Genomic DNA, 15539 nt, shown 5'->3' with positions numbered 1-15539 from the left:
ACTTCTAAGCAGTTAAACAATTTACGGTTGGTAGCGGTTTAACTCTGCCGCTCGTATTACTGACGTTCACTAACGAGGGCAATCATTCTTCATCAGATGGGCCCCTACTCGATTCCATGCGGGTAGGTACCTCCACCCTGCTTATTTCTGCCGTGAAACAGTAATGCGTTTCGGTTTGAAGGGTGGCGTAGCCGTTGTAACTATACTGAGACCTTAGAACTTATATCTCAAGATGGGTGGCGCATTTACGTTGTAGATGTCTATGGGCTCCAGTAACCACTTAACACCAGGTGGGCTGTGAGCTCGTCCACCCATCTTCGACGTGCAACCTAACCTATATATCAGCCCGCTGAGTTTCTCGTCGCATCTTCTCAGCGGGTCGCGATTCCGATCCGGTAGTAGATTCATTTGCGAAGCAGTTGCTCTTGAGTTGTTAGGTCTCCTTCGCAGGCGCTCGGTTGGCTGTTAGCTAATGCCACCCCTCCTGGCTGAGCCTTTGCTCGCCCACCTGTCCTCGTGAAACTGGAAAGGCCTCAGGGCTACCAGTAATCCTTCAATCATTAAAAAAAAGATGGGCCGTATGTTCGTCTGCCTACAAGGGCAATAAAAAAGTGTGTGTGTCCGCTCCGACGCACGACTGGAGTTTACTGGATATAAAAAATTAAACGAAACAATACGAGAAATAGTTCTATATTACGACAACACGATACACAACAGATTATTAACAAATTAACGAGACACAAAACAAACGACTAACAAATATATGAAAATACAATAATGAGAGAAACGCGCGATCAGTACGAGGCTTTGTGGCGGACTGCCGGCGCAGCAGCCCGGCGTCACCTGCGATAACGCGGCCGCGCGTTGGCTCCTGATTGGCGCGCGCACGCATCACGCAATCAGGAGCCAATCAGGCGCATAAAGCATTTCGTGTGACATGCTAGGCGCATAACGCATTTCGTGTGACATGCTAGTACGATTTTGGTCCCCATAATTTTCATACCCCGGGCCTATATATGTAAATCGATTCTAAAGGAGTAAACTCCAAAAAAAAGTGTGTGTGTCCGCTCCGACGCACGACTGGAGTTTACTGGATATAAAAAATTAAACGAAACAATACGAGAAATAGTTCTATATTACGACAACACGATACACTACAGATTATTAACAAATTAACGAGACACAAAACAAACGACTAACAAATATATGAAAATACAATAATGAGAGAAACGCGCGATCAGTACGAGGCTTTGTGGCGGACTGCCGGCGCATGTACTAGCATGTCACACGAAATGCGCATAACGCATTTCGTGTGACATGCTAGTACGATTTTGGTCCCCATAATTTTCATACCCCGGGCCTATATATGTAAATCGATTCTAAAGGAGTAAACTCCAAAAATGGGGGAATAAAGTAAACAGTGAATTTATAAATAAAACACAAACATTGAACATTGTCTATTTATTGTACGTATGTATAATAATACTTACAAACTAACACAGTATACTAATTGGCTATACATAGTACATGGCGAGCTATAAGAAAAAAAAACTCGCGGTTATAATGATTAAAATACCAATTTCATTTATTAAATCTAGTCATTTCACTCAGTTCTTTAGAATAAGAAAATATATGAAGCAACGGCGTAAAGGAATACTGTAACCATGATCCTAAAATAAAATAGGATATTTTTATTCAACCAAATGAATTCTAGCTTTGGTTTATATTCTTGATCATGGTAATTAAATAGTCCGCCCTCAGCTACTCGCCAACAGAACGATATTTGAGGCCTATATAATCAAAGGCAGCTATATCCAAGTCTGTCAAATATTCAGGTAAACAACAAAAATCGGCCCTAAAAACGTCATTACGGATCCTCTCGATCCATCGAAGTACTGCTCTTGCTAGGGCCAGTGTTAGCAACACTCCCGGTTTGAGAAGCTGAAATAACTTTGTTCGGATAGCTACGATATTCTTTATTTTAAAGCAGATTTATAAAGAACTAGCGACCCGCCCTCGCTTCGCTTCGGAAACATTAAAACACACATGAAACCAAAAAAAAAAAAAAAAGTAGCCTATGTTCATCAGGGACAATGTCGGCTTCTAATGGAAAAAGAATTTTTCAAATCGGTCCAGTAGTTTCGGAGCCTATTCGAAACAAACAAACAAACAAATCTTTCCTCTTTATAATATTAGTATAGATGAGTATATTACTAATAATCTGAATTTTAAATGATAAAACTTCGTTTATTAGTACTTAGTAAAAATAAATTTTTTGAACTGAATTTGTTAGAGCTGCATTTGTTATAACATGAAAACACTAAAGCGTGTCCAACTAATTAAACAAGGTAGCGCCATTGTTCATCCATTTTACGACATTATGGCGTTTAGCTGCCTTTGATTTTATAGGCCTCATTTAATGTACGGTGCTCGAAAAAGGACGGAAACACGAATTTAACTAATGTTGTATGAATTAAATGTTCATTTGAATATTGCGTTTGTAAACAAAATACCCGGTCATAGTCATTGCTCAGCTAGTAACGTGATTAAATTAGTTACTTACTGCAATAAATACATTTGTTTTTAACTGTGAAATAGTTATATCAAGGGGTGAAAGGGCACATCGACATTTATCTTTGTAATTAAAGGTGCGTTTTATTTGGTACTAGCGACCCGCCTTCGCTTCGCTTCGGAAACTGTAATTTATTATTGATTTGTCCACTATTTAATGGATGTTATTATACATATAAACCTCTTCAATTACTCTATCTATTAAAAAAACCGCATCAAAATCCGTTGCGTAGTTTTAAAGATAAGACATAAAGACAGACAGATATAGGGACAGCGACTTTATTTTATACTATGTAGTGATTAGCATTAACAGTTCGATGTCTTTAATTGAACTTCAATCAAGCTTAGTTCGATCAAGTAGCCGAAGAAGTTTTGTTGTTATGGTATTTTTTACAAATGGTTCTCCTGTAAAAAAAATGTCGCTTACATTAAATAGCTTTTCACCCGTCGATATGATTTTGTTCTGTGTTGACTAGGTGTTGGTCGAGAATTGATTCGCCATTTTTTCCTTTCAATTATTTCCGTTAACCATAAGCTGTCAGCTCACCTTACGTTTTGCTGACACGTGCTCAATACATAGCTACTGGTTCGACTGTCTTAACGTTAACATTCTGTCCGACTAGTAATAGTAAGTATCAGTACGACGCTGTTGATCATCGGTCTGTAGTGATGGTATCTTCTCTTATTTCTCTTTATCTAATTCGTATTTTGCACATGCTAAGCTCCGCGGTTCGGCCGTTACTGGCTTCCGTTTAAGGATACTAACGCCACTGCAGCTTAAAAGTGCTTGAATAACGATTATAGTTTGTAAGCATTCATGTCACTTAAACACCAGTGTGCTTAGTGTGAGATTTTTAACGTTCTCGATAGCGTAAGAGTTAACTCAAATTTGTGTGGATTTGAAACGTTTGCCGCTAGAGGCGCTGTTCCAACTGCATAAACATTTAAGTTAACTTTTACGCTATCGATTACGTTTTTTTAACGTAATCGATAGCGCACTAAGCACACAGTTTCTATGCAACGTGTCAATTATTCATCTCCGGGATGGAAACGTCAATATCGCCAGCCGCGTATAGAGGCACACTTTTAGTGAATCCCTAGGGTAGATATCTTGCATGCAGAGTATGACGATATATCTAGAAATGTATTGATTACATGTATTGAATCGAATGTTCGTATATATGTAGTATATTTTCTGTCTATCACTCAGCCGTGAACTACCGCTCCAGTGGAATGTTATGTGGTGCTACGAGGTTATTCACCAGCTCAGCACTGAGCCCCATATACTTCTAATCGAAAACTACAAGAGACGCTGATATTACTGCTGACAAGACTTTAACCGGGTTCCGTGTATACATTCACGTATGTTCACGAATGAGTCAAGTTGAGGATCAAATGTATAAAGCGCACGACTAAGGGTCACAGAACGATTGCAAAACAAACATAGGAACTGTCAACCACTTTTAATTAAATAAGAACATTACAATGAAAAGTCTAAGTTAAGGTCAGTGGCCGTGAGTTTCCGAGTTATTAAAATTAAATATGCACCTATCTATACAGTTACGAGCTAGCCTTAATGTTATCCGTATACGAGAAGATGGCGGTTGCGTAGTGTTCGCAAGGGGAACGTACAAAATAATGTAATAAAAGGCGCCAAATGGACCTTTTTAACGTTAAGAAAAATCATATACAAATAATTCAATTACATATTAAAAGTTCTCGGTGTATTTTACTTGAAACCAACACGCTTCAATCGATAAACCTGCATTATTTAAAGTCGGCTAACATCTTTAAACCTGAAGTGGAATGCAAGAATCATTCATTTTAATAATTCAATTCAACTAACATAAGTAAGTAGGTACCTATTTATTTGAGTCTGCAATGCGTTTATTTCACACCACTACTTTGGCTATAATAATCTTAATGATTTATAAATGCATGCTCGTCAATTTTTCCAAAAAAAAGTATCTTATTATACAGGTATGGTATATTTGAAGATTAATATTGCTTTGATAAAAATAAATACAATTAAAATAGAAATAACGACACTTTGTGACACACAAAATAACAACAAAACAAAACTTAAACTTACACTGTTACCATACTTTATTGAATTCTCTAATATTATGTATATTTATGATCAATTAAGATATATACACAGGCAAAATACACGCATAAAAATTACCTTAATTACTAAGTAATACTTTAATTAATTTAAATTTAGATTAATGTTAAGTGTTAATTATTGTACCAACGCGTATACATTGTGGAATACAGCTCACGATTTTCATATCCTATAATTTATTAGTTACGACATTGTCACCCTACTTCGTGACTAGCACAACAAAATGGCGACAGGATTCATTGGAGTACGAAATATGAGTTTAAGTAATAGAAGAATAAGATAAGAACAGTTTTACTAATATCACTTAACGTATTAGGTAAATATTAAGAAATACTAGGTACGTTGTATGTAGATATGAGTTTTGCATAGCCGGAATGAACGCGATATTTGGCTTTAAATTAATTTTAAGCTCTGATTATTTCAAAAATGAATAACGTGGGTAATATTTTTTGTAGCAGCTCTATCAGTCCTGATCATAAAGTATGATAAATACTTTTTCGTATTTGTAATAATATAAGTGGCACAATCTATACGTAAAATGCATGTGTCTACTTGTTCAAAATTTGTCAAATGAATAATGTTGCAACAGATTTTTATAGAGAACAATGAAGGGAGCTGCCACCGCGACCATTACGACTTGGAATTTTAAGATGTGATATAAAGGACTACATTAGCACAGTACGTAGTTAAGTAGTTCTGTTTCACTGTACACATATTTCATTTTTACCGTAAACCAAGAGCCAAAAATCCACTTTCGAGTATCTTAGACAGCCAAAGCACCAAGCCAGGAGAGGCCTCAGTGGATAGGTATGATATCATCATAATCATAAGCGGTTGCTCTTGGCAGAGCAGTCGTGGCCATGTGGAATTCTTGCCTGCCTTGAAGCCTTGACAGATGTCTTCTATAGTTTGCGAACCGAGGCTCGGCGTGCACACTCGTTAAGTGGGGTTTCAGTCAGGTCTTTCACCTGATCAGTCCAACGCATGGGGACTCGTCCACGAGATCTCTTACCAGGTATGATATAAGCACGCAATAATTAACTATTTTCTTAATACAGTAAAATTGAGGCTATTTTTAAAATCCAATTTCCACAGGCCTCTCCTTACATTTAGTCCGTTTGTGATACGGGGTCAATCTGATCGAGTACCTAACTCAGCTTTGGCACGTACAAACTAAATGAGAGTCTATGAAGTACAACAGGTCGGTAAGGGCGATGTGATAGGTACAAGATGAGGATGGATATAAACCATAGGACAAATGAGACCATTATTTTTAGTAATGACTTCAATTATCAGTGAAAATCCTAAAAATAATACTTAGTATAGTTGAAAAGAAACCAGATAAGTTAGTGTACGACTAAGCAATGCGTCTCGTAGTTATTTGATAATCTGCAATTTGTTCAGTAGAGCGCATCGCGCCGGGATTGACAAGCTCAACCAGGACTAAGTTTATGTGAACAGGCCTTGGACACAGCCCACTGAGTTTCTTGCCGGATCTTCTCAGCGGGTCGCGGTGCCGATCCGGTGGTAGATTCTGCGTAGCACGACTCTTGCTAGGGTTCGTGTTAGCAACGTCGTCAGGTTCGAGCCCCGTGAGCTCACCTACTAGTTAAGGTTACGCTGAAATAGCCTCTCAAGGCTCTCAGCTTAGGTAGGAAAAAAAAGTGAACAGGCCTTAATATTACTAGATACTGTTACTAATAGATACTGTTTAGTGTGAACAAACTTCATTGATTTTACTAGTTCAAAGAAGTGATTCTTGTAGTGCCTGGTATCGACGTCTGAGCTGTTGAAGTCGATCATCGTAGGACGACTTGGTGTCGCTTGGAGCAGCAGGGATCTGAGGGCGGCCCTCAGTAGACCGGGCTGTGCGCGTCGTAGTTGAGCTGGAGGTAGGGCGGGATGTGCGAGAGCGAGGAGGCGCGGCGGCGCAGCGCGGCGATGCTGTGTCCGCGCCACGCCTCCGCCTCGCACTCCCCGCCGCCCCCCGCGCCCCCGCCCCCCACCCCGCGCAGCTCTGCACACACAACCACTACACTAGATTGAGGGATTCTTTTTGCTTAGATGGGTGGACGAGCTCACAGCCCAAATTTTATTTTTAATTTTTTTATTGCCCTTGTAGGCAGACGAGCATACGGCCCACCTGATGGTGAGTGGTTACCGTCACCCATGGACTTCCACAATGCCAGGGGCAGAGCCAAGCCGCTGCCTACCGCTTAATACTCTCCACAAGCCTCGTTTGAAGAAGGACATGTCATAGCGCTCGGTAAACACCGCGGACGGGAGCTCATTCCATAGCCGGATGGTACGTGGCATAAAAGACCTCTGGAAACGCGCTGTGGATGACCGCAGTGGCTCCAGGTAGTATGGATGAACTCTACTCCGGTGGCGGGCGGTGCGATGGTAAAAACGAGATGCCGGTATCATCTCGAACAATTCCTTAGAGCATCATGATAAGTGATTACCCATAGACATCTAACGTAAATGCCGCCACCTTGAGATATAAGTTCTAAGGTCTCAGTATAGTTACAACGGCTGCCCCACCCTTCAAATCGAAACGCATTACTGTTTCACGGCAGAAATAGGCAGAGTGGTGGTACCTACCCGTGCGGACTCACAAGAGGTCCTACCACCGGTAAAAAATTGCGTATTGACTTGATCCTGGCAAGTTTACCTGAAGCGTCAGGCGACGCGTTGTTGTTGGCGCAGTGTCCCATGTGCGGGGGGGTGGGGGAGCCCTCCAAGGCCTGTTGTCCGCTCGCTATGTTGTTGCAGTAGGACATCATCGTGTCTCCTAGAAGGGGACTTTCATTTTAGAAAGAAAACTTGCATTTGTGTTCCATTAGAGATTGGTGTTTTGAGCGTTAATAATATTGAGCCCCATCAAATTTAACTTGTAGCATTGCAACCGGGGCCGGATTTAAACTTAATGCCGCTCCTGGGCACCGGAAAAAAATCCGCCCCGGTACTGGAATTTTACTTAAACTTATAGTTTATATAGGTATACTCTTCTTCAACTTTACTAGAAACTTTACTAAAATATATTACGTATAAATTCCAAAAACATAAATAAATGTATGTGTTCTTTTTAACTTTTATAAATTTGGCACTAAGGCACATAATTATACAAGAAAAAAAAAAAAATCTTTAATTCTGGTAAACAAAAAAAATCGATTATTATTTTAAATCTCCAAAGAAATAAATTAATTAAATCATTTTGATAATTAATTTTACCAAAAGTACCAACATTATTATTCACAAATAATGGATGAATTGATCAATTAAACAGAAAATTATTAATTATAGAATTAATTAATTACATAGAGCAATCTTGATAAGAAATAAAATCACTTTCTAAATTTTGCCGCCCTAAAAAATTTGCCGCCCTGGGCACTAGCCCCGACTGCCCCTAGTGTAAAATCACCACTGATTGCAAGCTTCCAATCTCTGCCCGCGTTCGCATTGTGGGTCCAAAAGGTTGTGATCACCCTTGACTTTGTGGGTTGTTATATCTATTTTCCACATCGATGACGCGTAAATTTTATGATGTCACAACATTTCGACAAGCTGACATAAAGGTCTACGACGTCAGCAAACAAAGTAGTTCCATGGTACATTGTGAAGCAGGCAGGTACTCGGGAACGCATTGCGAGACACACCGAACAAAAACAAGTTCTTCGTTTGTGAAGCTTTTGTCACCACGAACTTAAACCTTAACTTATGTGAAGACAGCGGAAGATACTGTTAGAGGCGTTTAAAGAAAAAACAAAATACTGTTAGATCCTGATTGTAGAAAACTTTTACCTAAAGAGTTCAGCGGATAGTGTCCCTGGTAAGGTTGTCCCGACGCCACTGAGCTGATGGGGAGCGAGGGGTTCAAGTCCGCGGCGAGCTGCGGCAGGGTGCCCGCACCGAAACCTCCCATCGACACTCCCGACTGCGAGAGTTGCCCAAGACCTGGAAGAGGCGGAAAATTAAAAAAGTGGGGCTTTTTTTATTTATTGCTTAGATAGGTGGACGAGCTCACAGCCCACCTGGTGTTCAGTGGTTACTGGAGCCCATAGACATCTACAATGTAAATGCGCCACCCACCTCGAGATATAAGTTCTAAGGTCTCAAGTATAGTTACAACGGCTGTCCCACCTTCAAACCGAAACGCATTACTGCTTCACGGCATAAATAGGCAGGGTGGTGGTCCCTATCCGCACGGACTCACAAGAGGTCCTACCACCAGTAATAGTTTTCATTAAAGGTTATTCATTTTGCTTAATGGCACTCGCAGACTTATATATTGATTGGGAAGACCTGGGAGAAGATATGCCGAAAACCCAATGGGATCAAACTCACTCTGGCGAAAGATGATATGATCTTCAAGACGTAGAGTTTTCACTAACTCACCAGCGGGCATCGACCAAGGCCTGTCTGCAAAGACACCAGGTCCACAGACGTCCCCAGCCCCGAACGGTGGTAAGCCGTGTGAGGGAAGCAACGCTCCTGGAGATCTAAACACATTGGTGCTCTTCTTGCGCTTTTTCCACTTCGCCCGTCTGTTCTGGAACCAGACCTGAAAGGTAAGAGATGTTATAAACGACACTGCAGCGACCGTGACCCACTGATGCGGTGTGGAAAAAAATATGCATAAAGTCTGAGCTTATTGATGGCCAATCTGAGTGGACAATGGCCACCCAATATGAGCCAGTCGCGACAGTTGATCAGAAATTCCACCAGTCTTTGTCATTCGTCAGTGGTAGGGCGTATTGTTGGCATGTTCAGGAAGGTAACATTATGCTGCCTATTTCTGTCACGAAGTAATCTTGAATTTTGGTATATATCAGCCTTTTCCAAAGTGGGCGATAATGCCACCTTGTGGGCGCTAAAGGTCTAAAGGGGGGCGGTAAGAGACCCAGAAAAAATAATGGGGGCGTTGTGTAGAGGCTTGGAAGGCGATTTGTAATTTTTTCTAGGAGGATTGTTAGACACCGACTGAGCTCCCCCTATTGTGGTTTTTATTAGGTGCAAAAGAGGGGGGCGTTAAAAAATAATTTATTCTCAAAGAGGGCAGTAGATAAAATAAGTTTGGGAACCCCTGGTCTATATGATGGTACCACCGTTGTACTAACGGATGAGACTGCGTTGTCACATTGTACTCTGATTGCGTTAGTGTGCGTGACCCCTGGCGAGCACTCGTGAATACGTTAGGTACAAACGCAATGATCGCTTTCGTTCCCGTCTTCTCAGTAATTCGCGGGCAGACGCGATGTTGCCGAATGTTTTAGCACTTAGTTAGCGTGGCGCTTCATTTTACAACGAAAATAGCATTTGGAAATTATCATAGCATTTTTGGGAATATTTTCGTTCTAAGCTTGAGTGCTTTCGCCGACATCCATACTTAATAATATATTATAAATGCGAAAGTAATTCTGTCTGTCTGTCGCGCTTTCACGCCAAAACTACTCAACCGATTTGAATGAGATTTGTTGCACAGATAGTCTAGAGCCTGAGAAAGGACATAGGCTACTTTTTTATGCGAAAAAGGTTTGTAAAGGGTTGAAAGGGTGAAATTTTTTATGGAAGTCATTTTTCATCGTCATTTTTAGAGCTAAAGAGCTTGAAACTAATTTATTAGGCTGTGGATACCAGATAAATAAGTGTGACACTAAACTTACACATCAAAATAACACATAGGGTTAACACACACACAATTCATAAAAAATATAGTGTGAATTACCCAAAATATAACGATAATTATTATTGTCAAGTAAGAAGGAAAAAAATTACTATCTGCGAGCTATTTTTTGAGGCCTGAAGAACCGTTGGAGTTACAAATTGTCCTACAAAAAGCACGTGACAGTATACATATATCTATCTTTTATTTGTAATCCATTATGGCCAAAATAGTGAACTGTTAATAGAAAAAGAAGAAAGATTACATTTTTTGTTTGTTACGTTCGTTTTTTATTGTGTTTGTTAATGTCAGTACCAGATTTGTATAAAAGAATAATCAATAAGATCATTAATAAATTATAGTTCCCGCAGCAAAAAGAGGGCGAGTCGCTAGTTAGTTATAAAACAAATCCTTCCCAATGAAACATCTCGCAGGCTATCCCGCATGCACTAAAACCGATTTTTTTTTCTATAGCACTAGCAACTGGACAGAACCAGATGTGTAAGCAAGTTCTTATTATCTTCTTTGTTTCCACCTTATCCCACTAGGTGGGTCGGCACAACGAATTTTTCTATTCCATTCTCTTCTATCAGCCGTCAACTCAACACTCACTCCTCTCTCACATCGTCATTCACACACTCCGTACATATCTTCTTCGATCGACCTCTTTCCCCTCTACCTTGCACTACAATTTCCATACATCTCCTAGTCACAAGCATCTTCTCTCTACGCCTCACATGTCCATACCACGCTAACCGTCCGCTCTTTAATTTGTCAACTACCGGGGCTACTTTCACACTTCCTCTGATATACTCATCTTTTATCTTGTCCATTCTTGTCACTCCACACATACATCTCAACATTCGCATGTCTGCCGCGTGCACTCCTCTTTCATGCTCTATTTTCGTCGCCCAATATTCAGATCCATACAGCACGACAGGTCTAATGATCTTTTTGTAAATGTTTCCCTTGAACTTAAGGGGCATTCTACGATCGCATGCTGTTGCAAAGACCTGTCGCCATTTGTAAGGAAGCTATTTAATGTAATTCTTACAAACTTCAATGCGTCCAATCAACTTGAAAATTTGCAGTAATCGATGACGATACAATAATTTTGTTACATTGTTCCTTGTTCCGGACCTTGATGAGCCTTTCGCAAGATTAAAAAATATGTTTTAGATCGACTTCCAAATAAAGCTTGTTTTTTTTTAATTTTTAAAATGAATCCGTATCATAATTTAGAACTAAAATTGTTGGCGTTAGCAAACTCTCTGGGTGAGTCCCGTGATCTCGCCTGCACAACCACCGAAATCATAATAGCTCCTCGAGACTACTGGTAATTACCTAGTTAGGTAGGAGGAAAAAAATAAACTATCGAAAATATTCTACCGAAAACGACTCCAAAACATCCGCTCTGAACAGAAGTTTAAATGAATTACCATATACTCGTATTTCATATCTCAAGCTCATTTATTTATCTACAAAACCAAATTTTAAGGTCGCCTTCTGATCTTGCCAAATAGATTTTCCAAGGATTATCCGCAGTCGAATTGAAAAGCAACGTTTTCTGACCCTTCCCCGGTCTCCCTTCAGCGCCAATAATCTGTGCCGATAAATCACGGACCGCTCTGATTGATGATCTCCCACGAAGGGCTCGAGCCGCAGATTTCCTTAATCTTAGAGCGTAAGGGTGGACGGACAAATATTTCTATTGCGATTTATCAACTGACTGTGACCGAGGATATAGGTAAGATCGAAACCGTCCTATTGGCTAGTCACAGGAGTCCATAGACATTAGCCGTGGATATCGCTATTCGCCTTGAGATATATCTAAAGTGAACATTTGAAGTTTCAGTTGTAGTGAACACGTGGCTGTTCCACCCGAATGCTATCCAGCCTGAGATTCCCCTGTGAGTTTCAAAGGTAACTCAGTTAACAAGGATCAAAACTTTGACGCATGTGTTTTAGGAAACGTCGGATTAACTCGATATTTGGTATAGGGATATTACGGGTATTAGGGACCGATGACAATTCAATATTTAAAAAAAATGAAAAAAAAATAATAGTTTAAAAAACTAACATAATTATAATAAATATAAATATACAAAATTCAACTTAAGAATAAAAAATAAATTTTAATAAATTTTAATTAAAAATAGTGAAATTTGAAATATTATTTTTTCCTACCTATTCTAATAACCTCGATTTTCTAAATTCACTGAGCTAGTAAGTGAGCTCACGGGGCTCAAACCGGGAGTATTGCTAACACTGGCCCTAGCAAGAGCCGTGCTTTGCAGAATCTACCACTGGATCGGAAACGCGACCCACTGAGAAGATCCGGTCAGAAACTCAGTGGGCTGTGTCTATGGGTTAATTTACTCGTCGAGCCCTTAAACACGTTTAGTCGTGACTATTCGAAGCTTACACCTGGGAGCTCTATCTAGTGAAGCGTGCTAGGTACCAGTCGATTACGACATACCTAAAGTTATAACAAACAAATACAATTTCATTTTAAAATTGACAAATTGACAGAAGATAAACCCCACGGATGTGTGGAGCATTGGTCCCCGTCGCTCTAGGCGGAGGGCGTGCACTTGACAGCTTGGAAATTACTATACCCCTCCTCTTCTTTCCAGCTGTACGCCGTCTCTCTCACTCGCGCGGTCATCGGAAAACTTACGGACATTCTTTGAACATTTTTTTTTTCTAACTACCTCAATACTACGGGTTGCGGAGAAGCAATAAAATCTAATGATAACAGTTGCCAAAACATATCAACTGGTGAAATTAAAATACTCTTTTTAATTTTATTGTTGTAGTCGAATAGACAAACTCTAGGTTCATCTGGTGTTAAGCAGAGACCGTGTCTAATAGTAATATTAACAACGATGGCGCCTCTCGCATGAGGTCGAAACCTCAAATGTACAACGGCTGCCCCACTCTTCAACCTAGAAGGCATGCAATCGCGGTATCACCCCAAGCGTTCTCACTCTAAGTATTACCACCAGTAAAATGCAAATATCTCATGCAGTCTATATATATATATATAAATGAATTGCTCTTCGTTAGTCTCGCTAAAACTCGAGAACGGCTGAACATATTTGGCTAATTTTGGTCTTGAATTATTTGTGGAAGTCCAGAGAAAGGTTTAAAAGGTAGATAAATATGAAAATGCCCGGAATTAAATAGAAATAACAATTTAGTTTTTCCTTTGATGTGTCCCCCGTCGGACGGATTCCTTTTGTTTGTTTTATGTTTATTTTATACAAAAGTTTAGGTCTTTTATTTATAGATTGAGGCACTACGAAGTCTACCAGGTCAGCTAGCAGTCGATAAAAAAATACGTATTTGAATAATGAGATAAATACTATCTCTTTACAAATGGGTTAAATCTATATTTTCCTGCAAAACGATTCCTTAAAACTTACAAAAGTTCCGAACTTTTGACGTATTGAGTGATGATGCAGGATCGCGGAGGGATCGCTGCTATCTCTCACGGATTTGCGAATATCCTTAAGAATAGGGTTGGAAGTGAAAATTATTTTATTGTTTCGTTTTAAATAAGTCGTCTGCTTGTCTTTTTTTTTAAACCTAAGCTGATGGTCTACAGAGACCATATCAGCGTAACCTTAACTAGTAGCTGATCTCATGGAGCTCAAACCTGATGATGTTGCTAACACGAACCCTAGCAAGAGCCGTGTTTGGCAGAATCTACCACCGGATCGGAAATGCGACCCACTGAGAAGATCCGGTCAGAAACTCAGTGGGCTGTGTCTGTGGGCTAATTTACTCGTCGAGCCCTTTGTCGCAAGAGTTCGCCGAGAACGATGACCGGTCTGCTTGTCAATGAGAGAGTTCAATTCTTTTTGTCAATTAAGAGGGTGCTAAGTAAGCAGTTGTCTCACGTTCCACTCATGTTTGTGTGTTTGTTTGTGTTAGGTGCACTTCTTAGTCGTCCATAGGATGGACTAGGGGCACCTTCGTGTTAGTACAGATGTTGCCGGCGCTTCGGCGAAGAATTAAAGTGAGTCCATTTGTTGCATTGTGGTAATTTTTTTTATTTTTTTTATTTTTTTATTCTTTAGAGCCATACACCTACTAGGTTAAGTCGGCTACGCGTTGTGCTAATTGAGCCTGGACTGTATTTTGTCGTTGTAAATTTGAAATCTCCTATGTGTATCAAATGTAGTTTTAGAGAAAATCTAATAATAATACCTCCTGAAAAAAAAAATATGCAAATATTTTTTTAGCACATACCTACGATATTTTGATCTATAATAAAATGCAAACCGACACGTACGATTTTTTAAGATTGACGTTTGACGGTTGACGTTTTGACGTTTTTTCTGAGTATAGGTATTCAAAATAACTTTCTTAATATATGAAAACATCATTTTAGCTCAAAATGTCACCTAAGAGATTTTAGATATGCAACGACGATTTGTTGACAAATTAAAGACTTAATATAAGAGAAATATCAAATTGATGCATTGCTCTTTGCGGTTTGATTTGAAAAAGTATTGGTGTAATGGCGGACGTCGTTTGCCTCCAGTCTTGCGTTCGGAAACTGAACACCATTCTTAAAATCACAGATTCGCGTGTGGAAAAATGTAGATAATTTTTTTCTTTAAGTATCGGTCATTTTTGTTTATACTGTGACATTGGCAAACTCAACGTCTAAGGCGTTGGAGCCATTCATTAAAAAAAATACTAAGGAACAACTACACTACTACTACTACTACTACTTTTTTTAGACTAGCTTCGCACCGCGGCATCACCCGCGGTACGACAATAAACGCGGGTAACATCGCAGGACTCAACTATCAATAATAAAATTTAATGTTTCTGAAGCGAAGCGAAGGGGGATCGCTAGTAGAGAATATAGAGAAGGAGTGCAGAATGCTAATATTTTTTTTTATTATACGCAAAAAATACATTAAATCAATAAAAAAAACATTATCACACTACTATGTATTTGACACACACACAAGCATCTATTTCTTTTTTGTCAAACTTAGTCTGTGGTCAAATTGAGAATAGACTAAATATTAATATTTGTCTTTATTAATATTTGTCTATAGTGTATGTAGTCTTGGTGAAATCTGTGATTATAGAAGTATAATAAATCTCTGACAATGGAACCATAATAATGTCCAAACTTATAATTTCAATTAATTA

General features: G+C 39.5%; 1 protein-coding gene across 2 annotated transcripts in view; it reads right to left on the bottom strand.

The window, feature by feature from the left end:
- Positions 1–1446: 1446 nt before the first annotated feature.
- The window catches only part of LOC114249849 (homeobox protein orthopedia), a 54322-nt gene continuing 40229 nt past the window's right edge, over positions 1447–15539 (bottom strand). For both annotated transcript variants that reach the window (XM_089739032.1, XM_089739033.1), the window contains exons 5-8: positions 9095–9260; positions 8501–8653; positions 7371–7490; positions 1447–6713 (exon numbers count right to left, since the gene is read on the bottom strand). In XM_089739032.1, the coding sequence (XP_089595158.1) occupies positions 6550–6713; positions 7371–7490; positions 8501–8653; positions 9095–9260 (603 nt within the window). In that variant the 3' untranslated portion in view covers positions 1447–6549. The remainder of the gene's footprint in view (positions 6714–7370; positions 7491–8500; positions 8654–9094; positions 9261–15539) is intronic.

This window comes from Bombyx mandarina, chromosome 28, assembly GCF_030267445.1.
Source record: "Bombyx mandarina strain Sakado chromosome 28, ASM3026744v2".
Taxonomy (NCBI): domain Eukaryota; kingdom Metazoa; phylum Arthropoda; class Insecta; order Lepidoptera; family Bombycidae; genus Bombyx; species Bombyx mandarina.
This window is presented reverse-complemented; position numbering and strand designations above follow the sequence as displayed.